At 52.1% G+C, this 21475-nt stretch overlaps 1 protein-coding gene across 1 annotated transcript; it reads left to right on the plus strand.

Annotated features, from left to right (window-relative positions):
* Window positions 1-8398: 8398 nt before the first annotated feature.
* On the plus strand, window positions 8399-12577 carry Irf2bpl (interferon regulatory factor 2 binding protein like). Its single transcript, XM_027931516.2, has one exon. The coding sequence runs from the start codon at window positions 9377-9379 to the stop codon at window positions 11732-11734; it is 2358 nt and encodes a 785-aa protein (XP_027787317.1). The 5' UTR covers window positions 8399-9376; the 3' UTR covers window positions 11735-12577.
* The last annotated feature ends 8898 nt before the right edge of the window (window positions 12578-21475 follow it).

Below are 21475 nucleotides of genomic sequence, written 5' to 3' on the forward strand. Positions count from 1 at the left end.
ACACAGCTGAGAATGTTAATCAGAATTAAAAGCCAGTCAGTACTATTAAAGCATCAAACAGGAAGACCTGGAGAAGGAGGGGGACTTAGAGAAGGAGGGGGACTATGGGGGTGGAATCGAGGGAATGGGAATGAAATATAATTCAGTCCTTTGCGCTGACTTACTAAAATAAAGGAGGGGAGAGGTAGCAGTAGCCCCGATTTGGTCAGCTTGTCAAATGTCAAATTTATCGGTCTTTCCTTTTAACTAACCCCCCCTCCCCCGCCCCAACACAGTCAAGTTTTGTGCCGTTCCCAAGTGTGATTAATCTCTGGCAGAGACCAGAAACAGGAGTAGGTTTCTTGGCTGCCCGTCCTGATAAACAATCTGTTCTTGGGAAGAGTAGGTGAAGGGGGCTGAGGCGGGTGATCTGCGGGCCAGGGGTGGGGGTAGAGAAGAGGGGAAGAGGGGACGACTGTGAGGGCAGTCCCGGTTAACCCTAGCAGAGGCCCGCCCTCCCCTAAAATATGAGTGTCCCTACTCTGGGCGCGTGGTTTGGGGGTGGGTCAGGTTTACTGCCCTTAAGAATGTGGACAGACAGTGGATCCTTTCTTGCTGCCAGCTCAGGACGTCCAGGGAACGTCAGAGTGCCACCGAGGGCCTGGGAAGGGGAGGAGCGGGGAGAGGAGCGCGCGTGTCCAGCGTCTTGGGACCCTTCTCTAATGCGCAGGGGGTACACCCTAGGGCTGCGCGTGCACAGAGCCTGCTTGCGGGCGTAGGGAAACCGAGGCAGCGAAGGGGAGGACTGGAAGGGTGGGTGGTGGTAGCAAGTATGGTAAAGCCGACCAGGGAAAGCCAGAGGCCGTTCAAAACAAAAGGAGAGACTCTTTCGCGGCGTCGGGGGTCGCTGGGATCGAAACTCCGGAGGCAAGGAGGCTGGCTGTGAATTCTGCAGTGGGTTTATTGTGTGGGCAACCAGGCAGAAAGCGGCAATATGTAAAAGTGGGGAGGGGGAGAGGAAGTCGGCGGTAAAAGGAAATCAGTGCCTAGAAGGCTGAGTGAGCATGGCTGTGAAATGTCACCAAGGAGAGCGCAGTGGCACCGAATAAAAGATGAATGATCGATCGGCCACCTTTTGGAAAAGAAATGTAAAAAATATTAATAAAGGCAAGAAACCCTCTTCCTCTCAGTTAAAAAGCAAATCCATTCCTCACCTCCTGCCTTTCCTCCCTCCCCATCACACATACAGCTCTGGTCTGCCCTGCATCCAAGAAGCCCGGGCCAGGCTCACTTTCCTTTGGATTTAATTACACGAAAATGCTGAACAAAAACCTGTAATTACACCCTTAGTCCCTGCCACTCAGGCCCAGCACACTTCCTGCCGAGTTTTGTTTTTTTTTTAAAGAGGAGGTCATTGCCTCTTTCTTTCCAAATTGGCCAAAACAAAAAAGTAAAAGCCCCAAATAAATCCAACAGCTCTGAGCTTCTCTATCCTCCAGGGACTTGGGAAGGGAAGTCCTTATCTCTCTAGGAGAGATGAGAAGTGAGAGGCCTTCCGGGTGCCATTGTCTTGCTCCTGCTCTAAGGGGGAGAGGCAGTCACTGCTTATTTGCTGGTCAGCCCTGAAGGGAAGAGATGCTAGACTGGTAACCCAGGAGGAAACCCTCCAAGGGCAAGGTGAAGAGAATGGACAGGGCTGAGCAGCAGGACTGGCTTTCCACCCATCTTACCTGCAAGGGCTCAGTGCTGGAAGAGATCTGTGACAGTGCTGGCCCTTCTACAGCCCTGGGCATTAACATATGGGATTTCACAGGGAGCCCCTGAAGTAGTGAGAGCAGGCTTTAAGATCTGCATTTGACAGGTGAGGAAAGGAGGCCCAGGGAGAATAAATAGATTGCTGTAAGTCAGTCATGTGGCTGGTGGGAGTGTTGAAAAAGCACTGCCTCTCATGGCTTTTGGACTACTGCATCAGGAAACTAGGACACTTAGGAGGAAATGGAAGCTTCTGGATTCTGTGCTGGAGCTGTCTGGCTTGGTTCATCCTTAGATCCCAGCACCAAGAGAGAAAGGGCTCTCTAGATAAATCGATGAATAAGTGGATGAATGGCAAATGGAAGGGCACAAGTCAAGGAGCAGGGAATGGAAACCCACCAAGCCTTCTTGCATTTTTAAGTTTCATCTTTAAAACAACACAAAAGAACAGTTTCACACCCACCAGGGACCCATCTAGCTTAGATCCTCTGGGACTGGCCAGAGAGGGACCTTCAGGTGAAAGTAGTATGATGGTCCTTTAGATGGGTCAGGGTTGAGGGCCACACTGTGCCCTGCCTTGAGGGCACCAGTGATGCCTAGGTCAGGTTTGATGGTCAGGGTTACTGACCCTTTCTAGGCTGTGTGTGCTTTAAGGTCAGCAGCCTGCCATGCTTGTCAAGTGGCCCCCATTCCAAGTGCAGGACGGTCTATATCAGGTAAGTGCCCCCAATCTGGAAAGAGGCTCCTTTCCACTAGAAAATGCTTGCACTTTGTTGTCCTCCTTTCCCTTCATAGTTCAGCCTGGGATCTTTCTTCCTTGAATAAGGGCAACTGGAGAGGTTCCTAAATACTTCAGTTCATTCTAGAGCTTCAGATTTTCCTCCATTACCTCTGACTGGGGCTGGGGCATAGAAAACCCAGGAAGAAGCCCTCTGTGATGGTGCAAACCTGTAATACCAGCAACATCAGAGGTTGAGGCGGGAGGATTGAAGGTGGAGGCTAGCCACAGCAACTTAGAGACTCTGTCTAAAAAGGACTAGGGCTATAGTTCAGTAGTAAAGTGTCCCCTGGTTCAATCCCCAGTGCAACAAACAAACAAAGACAAAAACAAAAAACAAGAAGGGAGAGAAATTTTTTAGGGGATGTCAGAGAAACATGAGTGCCCAAGTTTTCTTGAAGTTGGATGGGATTATTGTTATCATTACTATTGTACTGGGGATTGAATTCTGTGGTGCTTAGTCACTGAGACACATCCTCTGCCCTCTTTTTTTTTTTTTTTTGATACAGGATCCCACTCAGTTGCTGAGGCTGGCTTTGAACTTCTGATCCTCCTGCTCAGCCTCCCAAACCACTGGGACTACAGGCGACAGCCTGGCTGATTTTAACTCCACAATCACCAGTGCTAATTTATGCATAACCTTGCACCTACTAGGATAGTAAAGGCATTCATTAACCTGTAAACTCCTGTGGGGGAAGGGGCTTTATTTCTTGCAGTTTCTTAAAAGCATCTGGGACCCCCAAAAGGCTAGCAGCTGGCAAGGTAGAAGAAGGAACGCCAGGTTTACAGTCACGGAAGCTGGTTTTCAGTAAATCTGGACCACCTCTGTCCCTGATTTCCTCACCTGTAGAGGAAGCTGATGAAAGTAACACCTACCTCACAGGTTGGTGTGGGGATTGGTGAGATAATGTCTGGGAATGTACTTCAGAGTCATAGACAAATGTTGGTCAATATATTGTTAAAAATCTATTACATTTTATTGTCTTCCACATGTACCAATGAACAGGCAAAGGAAGCAGAGTAATTACTTTCGTTTTACTGATGAAGAAACCAAAGTGCAAGTGATTTGCTCAAGGTCACACAGCTACTTAAAGTCACCAAAGTCTAAGTTGAACAACATAATGTAAATGTGTACCGAATACCCGCCCCTTTTCTCTTTCTCCCTACTTTGGGGTTGAACTACCCAGTTCAGGAAGTCAAAATATTTTGTAAGTCCAGCCCATTCCACCCAAGCGAGGGGCAGCAGCGATGGCGGAGCGCGTGTACCAGACATGACCCAGGGGTGGCAAGGCCGCCGGGAGGGGCTTCCCGCTCTGAGGCCCCGCCTTCCGGCGGCCTCAGCAGGAAAGTGCCGGCGGCAACGGGTCTCCGAAGCCCGGAGGTGGAAATCCCCTGCTCTGTGCCGACAAGTTCGAACCTCTAGCTGAGTGAAGCCGAGGATTCGAGAGTACACGCACCTGTGGTCTTGACCGCCACCCCACCAGCTTCCCCGCTTACTTTCTTCGTCCAAGGCTTCCTTCCTCGCCCCCCACCTCTTGGGATTGAGTACTTGTTTTAACCCACCGGGTCTGTGAATAGGCACCCTTGTCTGGCTCTTCCCCCCTTTTTTCCTCTAGGCCTCCTCCCTGGGCAGCTTGATTCAGGGTTCCTTTATTTTTGGAACAACAACAACAAAAAAAAAAAAACAAAAAAAAAACACGATCTTTTGATGAGGACAGCGCTGGGCTCCCCAGTGCCCTGGCACACGGGCAAGGAGAGGAAGCCGGGAGGAGGCAGAAGCCAGACGCGACTCCCCCACCCTGCCCCGCCTTTCTTCCCCTCGCGGTTCCCCGCCCCTCCAGGAAGAAGGCAGAGATCAGATCGTTCACTGTGGCCACTGTGCCAGCACGACCTTACGCCAGCCCTCCCTTTCCTTCTACCCGATTTTGCACAGAGCTCCAGCCTGCCCGCGCGCCCCAGGCTGGGCAGGTCCTGGCGGGCGGTGCAGGCTCGGCTCCCCGGGACTTCTCAGCGAATCACGTTGTTCCTGGGATTTCACGCTCGAGTGGCTCTTGCGTAACCCTATGCCCTGGCCTAAGTTAATACATTTTTTTTTTTAAACACCAGGATTAATCCTTTAGGGAAAGGAAAATACTTCCGCAACGGATCGGGCCCGGGAGTAAATGTGTAAATCACCCTGCAATCTCATTCCCCCACCCTCCACGGCCCTTTTGCGCGTCTTTGCAAGGCCCTGGGCTCCAATCACCTCCCAGGGGTTCCTGTTGCGCGGGAACTGGGGGACTTGGGAAGGCCAGAGGCGGGCCCAACCCAGGCGTTTATTTTCATCTACTCTGAGGCAGCTCTCGCAGGCCAAGGAATCGGGTCCTGCTTATTGCGGGGCTGTTACCAAAAAAGGCCTTTCTCTCGCTGGAGCGCTTGGCGGCGCGCGTTGCAGCCGGGTGACGCGAGGTTCAACCCCGGCCTCCGGAGCCAGCTGGCTGTAGGTATGCCAGTCCAAGAGCACCCCATCCTTTCTCCATCTCTGCCACAAAACGATGGGAGCAGGGAAGGGCAGGAAGGAGATTATTGGGAGTTCGAAGTGCGCAGGCTCCTGGCGATCCTCTCACCGCTAACGTGGGGCGGTGGCGCTCTGGAAAGGCCAAGTGGAAAGCTGACCTTTTGCTCCAGTTTAGAGCGGGGTTCTCTGAGACTGCTAGCTCAAAAGGCAAGCTAGCAAAGACAGCTACAGCGGGAAGGAACTTTGGGGAGACAGTGCTGGCGTTTCGTGCCTCGCTACGCTAGTCTTTTCACCCTCCCAGACCCAGACACCCGAGTGCAGAGCATCTCTGCATATCTTAGGTTGAGCCCACCCCTACTTGCCACCTCCCCAGTTCGTTTCCTTCTTACCTGCCACGTGCAAAGCGAAGGGGGAAAATACATCTCCAAAACATTGGAGTTCTTGCCTTTCACAATCTGACACATTTCCAAAAAGGACCCTTTCATTCAAGCAATTAGGAAGTAATTTATCACCATAAAAGATAGTGGTTCTTGGGGTGGGTGGGAGTTAAAAAAAAAAAAAAGATAGTGGTTCTTTTTTTTTGCGGGGGGGGGGGGGAGTGGCAGGCATGGAAAAAGCTAGTTTTTGTTGTTGTTGATTGTTTTGTCTTTGTGCTAGGTATTGAACCCAGGGTCTCTTAAAAACTGAGCCACATCCCCAGACCTTTTTATTGTTTGAGACAGGGTCTCCCTAAATTGCTTGGGGCTTCCCCGAATTGCTGAGTGGAGCGGAGAGTTCAAATTTATGATCTTCCTGTGTCAACCTCCCAAATTGCTGGCTGGGATTATAGGCCCAGGTGACCAAACCAGGTGAGAGATGTGCTCTTTAAATAAAAGGATTAAGAGACCATATTGGAAGTTTGTTTAAATGCACACTGATTTCTAACTTGGTATGTCTGAGTTATGGTGTGTTTGTGTGTGTGTGTGTATCCTTTAGTAACAGTGAAGACTGAGACAGGGAGATGGAGACATATGTGTGTGCATACCAAACATAACACTATGACATAGGATCCAACTTCCTTTCTCTAGCTGCCTGGCTGGAGGGTTGTGGCTAAGTTGCTGTTTCTCCAGTATTTTTGGTTCAATGAAGGGAAGGGCTGAATAAATAATGTAAAGAAATGGGTCAACCAGTTAAGCCAAAGCTAAGGAACCTCAGGCTGGCAGGGAATGTCAAGCCATTTCCTAGCCCTATGTTTTGACTCACTCCAGGATACTGAGTGTGGTGTGGGGAGGGTAGAAGTCTGGGAGATGAGGCAATGCTCCCGGAGCAGCTCTCTGCAAAGGAATCATTGCTCTGAGCCAGCCGGCCAAGCAAAGTTTATTATTGCTCTGGAGTGCATAGTGAGCACACTGTTTTGCAAAAACAGAAATCTGGCTGCTCTAAGATGAAAGGGGGGCTCCCTTAGGGCTCTTGCTCCCCCCTTTCTCCCTATCCTTAGAAACTCCCCTTTCATTTGCACCTGGGGCCCCAGAATAAGTGCAAGATCTGGGTGCTGGGAGTGGCAGACAGGGGAAGGTTCTGGAAATTGGGTGTCAAAATAAAATAAATATTTCTTGATTCAACTGAACTTTATTACAGTAGTAGTAACAGTAGTGATAAGAATAATGACCCTTATGTTTTAAGCACTTTTACAAAGTACTTTTGACCTGTTAGCCAGCAACAGTACCAATACCGATAATAACCAACACTTGCTGGCAGCTTCCTGAGCGACCCACACTGTGCTCTATATACTGTATGTTGTATTTATGTTACAGTCTGTAGCAGTAGCAGATCCACAACTTCTGTATATGGAAGAATTCCTTGGCACAATCTTGGAAGGGGAGGCTGGGGGTTGGTTGTGAAGACGCATTTGCATAGCACTTTACATAGGATTATATATAATAAAGAATGGGGCACTGATGGGAATTTTGAGTATCCCAAATCACCTCTGGGAGCCTAAGCTTGTGAAAGCCACCTCTCAAAAACAGATTTACTGGCTCAGATACCAGCTGTAGCTCCAAATGTTGTAGGCACATTATTTATCCTCTTTACTTACCTGGACTGTAAAATGGAGTCAACAGAATCAACCTTGCAAATAATGATAAGGGTTTAATATAGATAATACACAATGTAAGTATAATATTAAGGTTGATGCAGATAAGCCGTTTTATACAGTGTCTGATCTTCCTCAACCTCAATAAAAGAGTTCCTTCTTACTACAAAACAAATTAAAATCTCAATCCTAACAAGTTAGAAGCTATTGTTCCATTTTACAGAAAGACAACAGAAATTATGTAAATAACTAGCTCAAGGTTGCAAAGGAAATTCCAACCCTGGGCAGAATCCAATTCCATTACATCGCCTCCTTTCCTCAAGGATTATCTCAATTATCATGAAGGGGTGGGGGGAAGGCAAACCTAATAAACAGAAGAATCAGTTGAAATGCCCCAATCACAGATAGGACCAACACATCTGTTCTACAATGAGCAATGATGAACAGTGATCTATCTTATAAGGGAAAAAGAAATCCTGGCTTTGCCCAGCGTTCTGGAGCAATAAGGAATAAAATCAGGGCACGTGAGAAAGAACTTTGAAAACTGTGGCTGCACTGTACAAAAAACTATCAGTATTACTAAATGCTACCCCCACCTTCTTTTAATGAAATCTAGAAAAACCACTCACCTGTTTGGCCTTTCCAGCACCTCCCCCTCCCTGCCCTCAACTGCAGCTGTGCGCAGCCAGTTGACTGTTTTCCTTAAAGGCCTCCGGGTGCTCAGAGCTTCTTTAGACGTTCAGCCAAAATTTTTAGAGTTCGGTTAGCGGGAGAAGGAACTCACCCTGAATTCATTTAGCGCCATCATTGAACCTCGGGTTCCTAGACCAGGGCACAAAAACAGATCCAAAATGGTTTCAGGATATTGGAAAACAGCTAATTTTGCAGGTGCTTCGACATCAATGTGGCAAGGAGTAACATCCATGAGGGGCGGGGGCGGGGGATTGATTTTAGATGAAATGGGTAATACCTTGATTGAAATGCAATGTGAAAATTCTAAAACAGGACATTTAAATTCGCTGCCTGGGGTGGGGTGGGGAATGGGGATCGGAAGCGACGCTTGTGGTTCTTAAAAGCATTTTTACTTGGGAAAGCCGGGCAGGGAAAGGAAAGGTCAACGTCTGTTTAATTTCCACCCCCAGCCCTGGACTTCCAGCTTTAGCTCGCCGGCCTCAGCTGTTGTACACACACGGCGAGGGGGAGGGGAGGGCGGAGGCGCGGAGGAGGGGCCGGCTGGGAGGAATCTGGGCGTCCTGCCGCGCATGCGCCTTTCCAGAGCAACAAGTGGGCTCCACAGACAGAGGAAGTGTAAAGGGGGGTGGAGAGACTGGTGCAGAGCATGGCGGTGACGTCAGCGCTCCGCCCGGGCGGCATCCCGCGCGGCCAAGCCGGGGACAGCGCGAGCCGCAGCCCGAGCAGGAGCGCCGAGACGCGCCTCCGGAACGTAGAGTAACAATCACAACCCCACATTCCGGGCGAGCACGAGCGGGAAGGGATGCGACCCGGGCCGAGGCGCCGCGCGAGCGCCCTGCAGCCAACGTGAGCGCCGCCAACCGCGGCGGCCCGGGCGCCGGCCAGGCCAGGGGGCGGCGGGAGCCTGCGTGCGTGCGCTCCTCTCCTCTGCTCTCGTGCGTCCTGGAAGCGGTGGCCGCTGCGGCTCCCTCCGGCGTGCAAACCCTGCCGCCAACAACGGAACGGCCGACCCTGCGGAGGGGAGAAGCTCCTCTCTCGGCTGCCACCCCCTCCCCCGGCCCTCCAGGGAAGCAGCGGCTTCAGCAAGATTGGACCCGGGCACCGGGTGGCACAGCCCTCTAGCCCTCGCCCCAGGGTGCCTGGCGGGGAGAGGACGCAGCTCGTAGGGGGGCCCCCAGGGGAGAGGAAGAGGCAGCCCCGTTCGAGCTTCCACGCACCAGCCACTCCGGGGAGGGGGCCAAGAGGCAACGGCGGCCAGCACCGGACACCCTCGCCCCCTCCCCCCGGGCCCGGAGCTTCCAACCCCGATCTGCCGCACCAGGAAGAAGGCGCCTGGGCTCGTTTCCCGACGAGACAGCCGCAGTAGGAGGTGGGGGCGAGGAGCGGGCTGAACCCGTCCACCGCCCCGGCGGTGGAGCCCCGGCGGAGAGGCCCTGCGCCGGCGGTGGAGACTCGTGCTCCCTCCAGCCCCGGGGGCAGAACTTTCTCGCCCCCCCTCGTCCCTCCCCCGCAGCCGGACTCCCTCCCCAGCCAGCCAGTCCTCCCGGAGGAGAAGGCGCCGCGGAGACAGCCCGGGCGGGGGCCTCCCTTACCCAGGGCTGGCATCATGTCGGCGGCGCAGGTGTCCTCGTCCCGAAGACAGTCTTGCTACCTGTGCGACCTGCCCCGCATGCCCTGGGCCATGATCTGGGACTTCTCCGAACCTGTATGCCGCGGTTGCGTCAACTACGAAGGCGCAGATCGCATAGAGTTCGTGATCGAGACCGCGCGCCAGCTGAAGCGGGCTCACGGCTGCTTCCAGGACGGCCGCTCCCCCGGGCCGCCGCCGCCCGTCGGGGTCAAGACGGTGGCCCTGTCGGCTAAGGAAGCGGCGGCGGCGGCGGCGGCGGCGGCAGCTGCCGCGCAGCAGCAACAGCAACAGCAACAGCAGCAGCAGCAGCAACAACAACAGCAGCAGCAGCTCAACCACGTCGATGGTTCCAGCAAGGCTGCGGTACTGGCGGCCCCGTCCGGCCTAGAGCGCTATGGTCTCAGCGCCGCCGCCGCCGCCGCCGCCGCAGCCGCGGTGGAACAACGCAGCCGCTTCGAGTACCCGCCACCGCCGGTGAGCCTGGGGAGCAGCAGTCACACCGCGCGGTTGCCCAATGGCCTTGGGGGCCCAAACGGCTTCCCAAAGCCAGCATCAGAGGAGGGGCCCCCGGAGCTGAACCGACAGAGCCCCAACTCCTCTTCCTCTGCAGCGTCGGTGGCCTCTCGGCGTGGGACACATGGTGGGCTAGTGACTGGGCTGCCCAACCCGGGGGGTGGCGGGGGCCCCCAACTCGCGGTGCCTCCCAACTTGCTGCCACAGACGCTGCTTAACGGCCCAGCCAGCGCCGCGGTGCTGCCCCCGCCCCCGCCCCACGGGCTGGGAAGCCGCGGACCCCCGACGCCAGCACCGCCAGGGGCTCCCGGAGGCCCAGCCTGTCTTGGGGGCACTCCGGGCGTTTCGGCCGCGGCGTCTACCGCGTCGTCTTCAACCTCGTCGTCGGTGGCGGAGGTGGGCGTGGGTGCTGGTGGCAAGAGGCCCGGCTCAGTGTCGAGTACCGACCAGGAGCGCGAGCTGAAGGAGAAGCAGAGAAACGCCGAGGCCCTGGCCGAGCTAAGCGAGAGCCTGCGCAATCGCGCCGAGGAGTGGGCCAACAAGCCCAAGATGGTCCGCGACACGCTGCTCACGCTGGCGGGCTGCACGCCCTACGAGGTGCGTTTCAAGAAGGACCACTCGCTGCTGGGCCGCGTCTTCGCTTTCGACGCTGTCTCCAAGCCCGGCATGGACTACGAGCTGAAGCTGTTCATTGAATATCCTACGGGCTCGGGCAACGTGTACTCCAGCGCGTCCGGTGTGGCCAAACAGATGTACCAGGACTGCATGAAGGACTTCGGCCGGGGCCTCTCCTCCGGCTTCAAGTACCTGGAGTACGAGAAGAAGCACGGCTCCGGGGACTGGCGCCTGCTTGGGGACCTGCTGCCCGAAGCCGTGCGCTTCTTTAAGGAGGGCGTGCCCGGCGCGGACATGCTGCCCCAGCCCTACCTGGACGCCAGCTGCCCCATGCTGCCCACGGCGCTGGTGAGTCTCAGCCGCGCCCCCAGCGCACCTCCAGGGACTGGGGCCTTGCCGCCCGCCGCGCCCTCGGGCCGGGGCGCAGCTGCTAGCCTACGCAAGCGGAAGGCGTCCCCGGAACCCCCGGACTCAGCCGAGGGCGCGCTGAAACTGGGCGAGGAACAGCAGAGGCAGCAGTGGATGGCAAACCAGAGCGAGGCACTGAAGCTCACCATGTCGGCCGGGGGCTTTGCGGCGCCTGGTCACACTGCTGGGGGTCCGCCCCCACCACCCCCACCCCTGGGACCCCATTCCAACCGGACCACCCCGCCGGAGTCAGCCCCGCAGAACGGTCCGTCCCCCATGGCCGCCCTCATGTCAGTAGCAGACACTCTGGGCACAGCGCACTCGCCTAAGGATGGCAGTTCAGTGCACTCAACCACTGCGTCCGCGCGGCGCAACAGCAGCAGCCCAGTGTCGCCCGCGTCGGTGCCTGGGCAGCGCCGCTTGGCATCACGTAACGGGGACCTGAATTTACAGGTGGCGCCCCCGCCGCCTAGCGCCCACCCGGGTATGGACCAAGTGCACCCCCAAAACATTCCGGATTCCCCCATGGCCAACAGCGGACCTCTCTGCTGTACCATTTGCCACGAACGTTTGGAGGACACGCATTTCGTTCAGTGCCCATCCGTCCCCAGCCACAAATTCTGCTTCCCTTGCTCTAGAGAGAGTATCAAGGCCCAGGGGGCCACTGGCGAGGTGTATTGCCCCAGCGGAGAGAAATGCCCCTTAGTCGGGTCGAATGTACCTTGGGCCTTCATGCAGGGCGAAATCGCGACTATCTTAGCTGGGGATGTTAAAGTGAAAAAGGAGAGAGACCCTTGAACCACAGGGCACCCACCTCCTTTGCCCTAGACCAGCTCCTCTCCAATCCACAAAGCCCCTCCCCCACCCCTCCTCCAATCTCCCTCCCCTCACCCCCAAGATGTAGAATTGTGAATATAACAAACTGCAAAAAGTTAGTCTTATGTATAGACATTATTTTCGTCGTATGTTTCTATATTTTGAAACAAAGGTATGTAACTTCTTCATTTGAAGGATAAGCTGGTTTGTGTTAAGCAGTATAATATTAGTTGGGTCATTTGCATCATATTCGTTAGCATTTATTTGGTGGCAGAATGTTTGCCTAGGTACAGAATTAATAGCCCTTAGCAACGACTGCTGCTGGTGTGTATTTTTGTAAATGTTATGCACTCTGAAAGGAAAAAAACACACAAAAGAAAAAGATTTTTTTTTTTTTTTTTTTGCCAAGGCCAGTGTTGCTGCCTAAAAAAATAATAATAATAATAATGATGCTATAAAATGGTGAAAGCTTCTTTCTAAACAGCCCCAAGTGTTGAAGTCTTCACTTTATTTTGTTCTGTTTTGTTTTGTTTTCCTGTTTTGTTTGCAAAATGGTAAGGGGGGTGTTGGGGGGGACGGGGTGTTTTTTGTTGCAAGTTTGTGAGGGGAAGATGTTTAGGTTTGTTTCTACTGACCTGAATGTGTTGGATCTTCACGTGTTGTTTTGTTTTTGCTTTATTGATGCACGGATGCTTTTGAACAGTAGAGCGAAATGCTAGACATGGAGAATCTGCTCTGTTTGTCCTTTATACATTTCTGTAGTTAACAGAACACTGTAATGTGCCTTGGAGCTTAGTAACTTGTAATAAATTCAATTGATATTAATTCTGCCCCGAGTCAGCAAGTTTTGTCTTTCTAGGGCTAAGGCCACACAACTCCTACCTAGGGGACACCTTCCCTACCCTCAACAGAACAGGAATGCTAGTCCCTTTGAAAGCCCTCAGCTGGCCTGTGAGGAAGGCCCTGTGCTGCCTGGCTGGCTGCCCCTCCCCCTCAGTACCAGGCTATTTACATTCACCTCTTGGGGAGGCGACAGTTGCTGACTAAGCGATTTCTGTTTACTCTTCAGCATCTCTATTTTCCCCCGGAAATGGGGCCCAGCTGCAAATGGCATTGTCAGGAAAGCTTTTTGGTGCCTTGCCCTGTGGCCATGAGTATACACTGATACCCAGTGCATCTGTGACTTGACAAGTGGGGCGTGGGGGGTGGGTGGAGAAAAGATAGGGTGCTTCGCCTCTTGGCTATGTCAGTATTCACTGTTGATGCACATTGAAAGCAAAAAAAAAAAAAAAAAAAAAAAAAAGCCACAGAGCTAGGATTCTTCAGCGAGGGCAGAGGGGTGTGGGCAACCGGGCAGCAAATGCTGAGCCCAGACACGGGAGAGCCCCCGCAGCTTCCAGTCGATGCGCTGGAAAAGCAGTGTTCGCCTCGCTCATTACATGCCCTCTCCCTTTTAATAAGTATTTCCGAAGGCAGAACACAGCTGATCAGAGCGGCAGAGTGGGGGTTCAGGGGATGGGGAACCGGGGCTGGCGGCGGAAAAACCTAAACCCAGTTCCTGAAGTGAAGGTTACTTATGACACCAAATACAATCCATTTCTATCGGTGAAGACATGCAATTACTCATGGGATCAACTTTTTGGCGGCATTTGTGAAGTGCCAAGGAGTGGGGAAGGGGACAGAGGACTAACGCTTTTCGGAGCTCAGAGCCCCGGAGCTGAGACCAGAAGGCAGCCCGCCCCAGGTAGCGGAAGGCAGACAAACCTGGTTTGAACCTTGTACTTTCCTGGGAGGCAAATAGAAGAAGAGTAGAAAACAGAAGGGAGGAAGCAAAACAAAACGCCGCGATCCTATCTAAATTCATTCCTGGCCACGCCCCATTCCTGGGCGGGGCGAGCTGGGCTCCGACAGTCCCCTCGGAGGCTGGAGGAAGATGTGAAGAAACTTGGCGCCCCCACCTCACTCCCATCCCAGAAGGAGCGGGAGGGCTGCGAGAGGGGTGTGGGCACCCGCACGTTTGGAGAAAACAAATCACCGGTTAGCCCAGAACCCCGGTGTGGAGGTTGGGTTGGTGTTGGAACTTGCTGTTAACGACACCCTTTTAGTTTCTGTTCCTGCTATTTGCCACCACCATCATAGAAGCGGTGGAAACCAGGACTGTGTGTGTGTTTGTGTGTCTGCGGGTGTGGATACCGGGAGATATTGATGGATCTGCTGCAGTCTCTTAATCCTGGTCCATGCGAGGTGGCTGTCTCACCTCTTTAAGAATCTCCCCACATATAAATAGACATTCGTGTCAGCTTCCTGCAAATGTGTCCTTGCATTTTCATCTGCTGCCAAGTGTTGTATTGGTGCTTATGAGTCATGAAACCTATTTTCATCCTCAGGGGTAATTAACTTGGGGGGGGGGTGATAATGCATAGCAAACTGTAGGAAGAGTTAATTCTAAAACCCATCCTCGCCTGGCTACCAATCACACATTTCACTTAGAGGTCTGGGTTGGCTTTTCTCATAAGCTCATTAATTAAAAAAAAAAAAAAAAACCTGAGGATGTTTCGCCTGGAAGATCTTCTAAGGTGCTCCCAACCCCCACTCCCAATGCATACACTCTTGAAATGGGTTAAGGCTCCGCAGCCTGAGAAGACAGCCATTCGTGGGTGTAATTTAACCACTGCTGAAGGAAGGAGCTGTGATATGAACTTGGATGTGTGGATTACCTGTCTGGGTGTGGACCCTATGAGTAGCGTCTGGTGGCTCCTGCTGGGAGCCTGCCCTGTTATCTTCCTCTGTGTGCTCACCGGCTCCTGCCTGCTCACAACTCTCTTCATGGCTTTGGTATTATGCTCAGGAACTTTTAGGATTACAAGACCCTTTATTACTGGTGCACAGAGGTAGGCAAGGGGGCCTGTCATTACGAATTTAGACCATATAGTTTTCTCCCCTCTCTTGTTGCCAGGTGCTATTATTAGCGAGAAAAGCAGTAACTGTAATAATGAGGCATCCAGCAAAGGAGACAAGTTTTGTTTCAAGCCTGACTTGATGAGACCTCGGGGAGAGGAGGAGGGAGCTGGAGGGAAAGAGTGGGTTGGGGTGGAATACTTGCTGAAAGTGAATTATAATGGCGCAGTTAATTAAAGTTTACCCTAGCCAGGGGCTATTTGTTAAATGGTGGCTCACCCTTCTTCCCCCCCTCTCTCTATGTATGTCTCTGCCTCTTTTTCTTTCTTTCTTTTACTTATTTTATTTATTTATTTATTTATTAGCCATGTAACCTTCCTCTTTCCTGGACATATTCAGTTGCCTTAACTTAATTTGATCCTTTCCTAAGTCCCTCCTTCCCCGAAGCATTCTGTGTGCAATACCTAGGAAGCAATTCTCCCGCTCTGTAGCATGTGAGGATTCTTGTGGGTTTCAGAGTTTCAGACCCAGGTATCTGGATGAACCAAGCCTTCATTCATCTCTGTGTCACCCGGGGTTTCTCCACTTCCACTTCTCATTCTTTCCACCTCCTTCCCCCTCAGAGCCAAAGTAGTAAACTTTCTAAGTCTATATTGCATTTATTTATATCACTACTTCTGTGCCCATCCCAAGCTGAGTATCTCTTCTGGTGGTCATGAGGGTAAGGCAATGAGAACTTAATTCAACAGCTTTGAGAGAATACTCGGAGGGAGTTCATTTCTTGATTTTGATCCCTGCAGGCATCATCATGAGTGATCCACTGTGGAGGACAGCTAAACACATCAATTTCCAAAATATTGAGATTCAAGGTACGTTTTCACATCCATCCTGCCCTGGAGTGGCTGATATAATTATGAGTATGGAAATTTACTTTTGTTTCCTTGTAAACTTCACCTAGTAAAGAAAGTTAGAAGTGGAAATGATCCTTGGGTGATCTAGTAAAGTGTTTTCTAAACCTTTTTGGGGTCAGAGACACCTTAGAAAAATCTAATAAAAATTGTGGTTTTCCCCTAATAAAGTAACAGTTTGTCTATGAATTGCACACTTTTTTTTTTTTCTGGTGTTGGGGATTGAACCCAGGATGCTCTACCACTGAACAATATCCCCAGCGTTTTTATTTTTTATTTTGAGACAGGGTCTCACTAAGTTGCCCAGGCTGGCCTTGAATTTGAGATCCTCATGCCTCTACCTCCAGTCACTAAGATTATAGGTGTGTGCCACTGTGCCCCAATTATTCCACATGTTTTCTTTGCTTTTTAATATATGTTTTATGCATTTATTTTTGAGTGGATAATACATTCCTTTGGCTTAAAATTCAGAAGATGCAAAAGGGAATACAGTACAACTGTAATGTCCCCTTTTTATAATTGGCCCCTGTGACACCAGGTTCTCTTCTGGGATACAACCAGTGTTGTATTTATAAAGGGGTTTGTGTATATCTGAAACCTATCCATGGAACGTAAGGTTAGAACCCAAGTTTAGTGCATTTACCTTGTAATGATGAGGACTTCAAAGCACAGAGATGTGAATAACTTGCCTATGGTCACACAGTGGCAGAGGGTGGTCTAGATCTCTGTTAGGAAACAGCAAAATTTTAAGGCATTTGGCTTAACTAGAGCCTTTTAGGAGAAGGGGTAATAAGTGATGGGCAGAAGGATGATGAATATCTGGTGGGGTAGATCATCCAGGATGTAGTAAAAACAAACAAGCATTTGTCCCATGGTGTCTGTCTGTCTGTCTGTCTGCCTGTCTGTCTCTCTCTCTCTCTCTCTCGTCATTCCTTTTGGGAAAGGGGATGTTCAAAGAAGTTTCCATAGCCTGGTGTGGTGGTGCACACCTATAATCCTAGTGGCTCCAGAGGCTAAGGCAGAAGGATCACAAATTCAAAGCCAGCCTCAGCAAAGGTGAGGTGCTAAACAACTCAGTGAGACCCTGTCTCTAAATAAAATACAAAAAACGGGATGTGGGATATGGGATGTGGATGGGGATGTAGCTCAGTGGTCAAGTGCTCCTGTGTTCAATCCCCGGCCTCCCCCTCCTCCCAAAAAAAGAAGTTTCTATGATTCTGGCTATAAATGTCAGGTGGGTCCAAACTGTTCTTAACCTTTGATCTGTGGACCTTTATACTACCTCCCCCTTTGCTGACTGGAAACTTCTGAAAGTTTCAAGACAGTCACATAGGTAGCTGACTAAGACCAACTTGGCACAACCGTTTGTAAGATGAAGGGTGGGAGACACACCTAGCACACTTTGCTCATTTCCTTGAAGTTGGGGCTTCTCTTCCTGTCCTTGTCCTTGTCTGACATCTCTGCCTAGGTATCTCTCTGCCACTTCAAAGGAGGTAACGGAAGGTATTAATGACAGGCCAGGGGTTCCACAGTGTGCCAGGTAGATGTGCACTTTGCCATCCATGCTGCAGCCTGGCCCTCAGGAAGGTGTGGTGACCCGTTTTACACACATGCCTGCCAAGCTCAGACAGATTAAAGACCCAAGAACATCCAGACTCACTGCAGCTCAAACCCAAGTCAGCGAGAGCCAGGGCTCCTCCCAGACGCCAAGGTTCCTCCATGCAGCAGGCCTCTGACTTCTGACCCCAGGGCCCAGGGATGTGAGGCTCAGAGCATGACTCCATCCATGACCCCACTCTGCATCTTCCTGGGTCTTGGAGGGAAACCCACCAACACAGGGAGCAAGGCCATCTACAGGAGAGGACATCCGGAATACTCCAGGGGAGCCACTCGCAGGCTCCATGTTTGGGGATCACTCAGGGGTACCGTCTGAACAATATTTAGTCAGGGATTCTGGACTGAGAGTTCTGAAATCTCCCTCCATGGACTCCTACTTTCAAACTTAATTAGAGAGCAAACCCACCTTTGTCTCAGCTTTGATGAAACAGAGGGGTGGGCAGGAAGCAGATGGTGAGTCTAGATTCTAAAACATGTTGCTCCTTTGGGGAGCCTCAGCCCCACCAGCCAGTGCTTCCCTGGCACTCTTGTTTGTTTTAAGGGAAAACAGTAGTTGGTTAACTTTGGTGCCTTGTGTAGTTGTCCTGCCTCTTTTGGGGGCCCCAGGGTGCATCTACCAGAGAGGACAGGTCTGGGTGTTGGTCTTGGAGATCTAGTAAATCTTACCCTACACCAAAGCCCAAATCATGGGTCCCTACTTCAGTCCACTGAAGACAAGTGTCTTAGCCTCCCAGCTGGGCTCCTGGTGGCTCTGGTCTCTATCAGTCAATCCTCTTCCTTCTAGGCATGACACACCCTGGCTTAGAACCTTCCTTGGTTCCTTGTTCCCTGTCCAAACTCCTCAGCACAAGGAGCAAAGCCCTCCACTATCTCTTCAGTATTTTAATTTTTAAAAAGCTCTTACATACACATGGCGAAAGGGAAAAAAATATCAAAGAGCATGAAAAGATTCTCAGTGCAAAGTGGGTTGGTCTCCTTTCTATTCCAAATCTTCAGTTCTCCTAGGAGGGAACCTCGGTGAGCAGTTATTTGGTATCTACTTTCAGCAGTAGTAGATGCACAAAGGAGCTTAGATCTATAATATGGATCCCCTGGGGGTAGATCTGGATCCAGGACAAGGATCTGGAATTAGGTCAGAGAGACCCCTATCTTGTTCTGGGGTGCTAACTTGAAGGTCAGCTGATGGCCCCTATCCCCACAATGGAGGGTTAACATTTATTCTTCATATACTCCTAGGCAAGGTATGTGTGTGTGTGTGCACGTGTGTGCGCAGGTGTGCTGCCCTTGGTCCACATCCAGTATGTTTATATTTTTGCCTGAATTGGGGAGTTGGGCTCCCCAAGCCAGCTCCTGAGTGGCCTGAAGGTTCTCTGGAAGGAACAGAGCAAGTGTCTGGGACAAGTAGGGCAGTGACCACGGAGGCCAGCTATGCTCTGGAATATCCAGAACCTTCTTCACCAACAACCATACTCCTCTCCCTCTCCTGTCACCCACAGGGCTTGGTGAAACTGGCAGAATTGCACTGTAGGTGGCAACCTGGGGGGCTTTGGCAAAAAGAAAGAGCAAAGGAGAGAAATAGTTGAACATGAACTTCTGACCAGCCAGGGTGGGGTGGTGCATACCTGTAATCCCAGTGGCTCAGGAGGCTGAGGCAGGAGGATCACAGGTATGAAGCCAGCCTCAGCAACTTAGCAAGGTTGTAAGGAACCTAGGTAGACCCAGTCTCAAAATAAGAAGTAAAAAGGGCTGGGGATGTGGCTCAGTGGTTAAGCACCCTGAGTTCTATCCCTGGTACCCAAAATCAAAACCAAAACCAAACTGACTTCAGATAGTGAGCCAGGCATCGTTATATACAAGTTCTCCATTATCAGGGCAAATCCTTGAGGCTGGTTGTGGCTATTATTCTCCTTTGACAGGAAAATACCCATCCTAGATGCTGTTGTTACCCCACTTAACAGATGAGGACACTGAGACTCAGGGTATTAAATAATTTGCTCCTCTCTGGCTTCCCTCCTCTCCCATCTGAAGGGGCTTCACTCCCTTCTAGCTCGGCTTCCCAGACCTGACCCTCTGCCACCATTAACGCTGCCAGGGGCTCTGGGGTTTTGTTGCAGGGAGGAGTGAGCACTTGAATTTTGGAGCCATGGGCTCTGGTTCTGGGGCAGCTGGAGCTACAGGAGGTCCCCTGCATCTCAAAACAGGTTTGAGAGGCTGAGGCGCCTGACCACACTGATGGCCAGCACCCTGGGAGAGTCTGCTCTGGAATGTGGGGTCACGTGGACACAAAGGAATTAACTCCGTGCCCCTGGGTCTCAGCCCAGATGGTCATGGCCATGTGACTACCTCTTACAACTGCCCCTACTCTTTGCCCCTTGTCTGCCTGGAGCCGTGGGCTCTGTTGGTTTTGGATCAGAGGTGGTGGCTTGGGGAGCTGCCAATTTGCCCACTCTGGTAGGGGCCTTCTCTAAGTTTCAGGACAGGAGACAGAGGCACCTGGGAGCTTCCCAAGGTGAAAAAGAAAGGCGGGGGGTTGGTGCTTGGGAGACAAAGGAGCTCCTGCAGGGTTCTCTGCCTCACCTGGCTAAGCTACCTGGCCAGACTCCTTGCTGGAAAGCAGCATCTCAGGCTCCAGGCTGGTCCTGCCCTAGAAGAGCCTCTAGGACCCTGGGCGAGTGGGGAGCTAACTGGGGCTGGGAGCACTGGCCGCTCCTGCAGCCCCAGGGACAGCCCCCCTAGCCTTCTGACTTCTACATGATCTTGGCCTTGACCCCCTACAGAGGCAAAAGTAGGGGTCAGCTGGTGTCTGGCAGCCATAGCCCTCCTGATTGCCTCCACCTCCTTTTTCTTAACCCTGCATGGTCCAGGTCAAGCCCTCCTCCCTGGGAGCCAACCAAGCCTGAGCCGGGGGCCTCCTAATCCTTTCATCTTCTGTCTTCCTGCTCCAGGGGCCTCTTCCCAGGGCTCTGTCTCTACACTGAGGCTGAGGGCCTGCAGCAGGGTCCCATGCACTGCAGGATGGCAGAGGTGGCCGGGCTGAGCTGGCCGTGGAAGAGCACACAGCCCCCGCATTGCTTCTGCATGGAGTGCTGCTGCTCCTTTTCCCTTTGTCTCCGGTTACTCCCCTGCCTCCCCGGCAAGGCCCTGAGTCTGTGGAAACTTGTGTTCACCCATTTCACCCAGCAAGCGTCGTCTATTGATCTATGTTTGTTTGGGGTTCAAATCTTGACTCCGCTATTCACTTTGGACAAGCTGTTTGCTCTCTTTGGGCTTTGGTGTCCTCCGTGTGGCATGAGAACCCCCCTCACACGTTGTTGTTGGAGAATAAAGCAGAGTGTGTGTTAATTGTCTGCAGAATCCAAGCTTCTGGGCTTGCAGAGATGTTACTCTTCTTGCTTCCCTTACTCGTGTGTGTGTGTGTGTGTGTGTGTGTGTGTGTGTGTCGGGGAGGATGCTGGGGATGGAACCCACGTGTGCTCTACCACTGAACTATATCCCCGGCCCATTTTAGTTTTTATTTTGAAACAGAGTCTCATGCCTGTAATCCTAGTGACCCTGGACACAGGCGTGAAGGAGCTGGATGAAGAGGGGGCTGGGGTGCCCAGGGACTCTGAGGGCTGTCAGCAGGAGCTATTCAAGGCCCTGGTACCAGGGACAGGAGGGAGAAAGGAATCAGGGTTATCCCTCAGCTCCATGTTCAGGGGAGGCAGCATGAAATCAGGTTTTAGGGAAGAAATCCAGGCCTGAGGTGCCAGAGACCATGGGACAGAAGAGGGTAGAGGACAGGTGAGCAGGTGGATGCGCAGGTCTGGTCTTGAAGACTGGCCTGGGCAGGAGATGGTCCTCTGAGCGGGTGATAGCTGGAGGAGTGACTTTGGATTGGGACCCAGGGAAGGTGGGCAGTCTGAGAAGGTGGGAGGGGATGCTGGGAGCGAATGCACCTGAACTTGGGGGCAGGACAGGAAAAGCAGGACAATGGCAGGAATTAGTGTCTTGCTTCCTAAGGAGACCTGCAGATGGGACCGAGGTAGGACCTGCTGGACTGAGATGGACAGAGGTACAGCTGGAAAGGGTCCAGGAAACCCGGGCCAGAGGGATGGCTTCAGAGTGGAGGGGCCCAAGCCAGGACGCAGGATGTGAGGGGTGGTGGGGACATGTGGGCACAGTTGCCCAACTTGTCCTGTGTCTTGGCTCTGAAGGGCAAGAGGCAGCCTGGCAGGAGGGGCAAGTGGGAAGAGTTTCTTTGATGCAAGATGAGAGGGAAATAGCACAAAGAGCTGGGTGGGAAGGACAGGTCGGCTGT

This window comes from Marmota flaviventris, chromosome 2 (assembly GCF_047511675.1).
Source record: "Marmota flaviventris isolate mMarFla1 chromosome 2, mMarFla1.hap1, whole genome shotgun sequence".
NCBI lineage: Eukaryota > Metazoa > Chordata > Mammalia > Rodentia > Sciuridae > Marmota > Marmota flaviventris.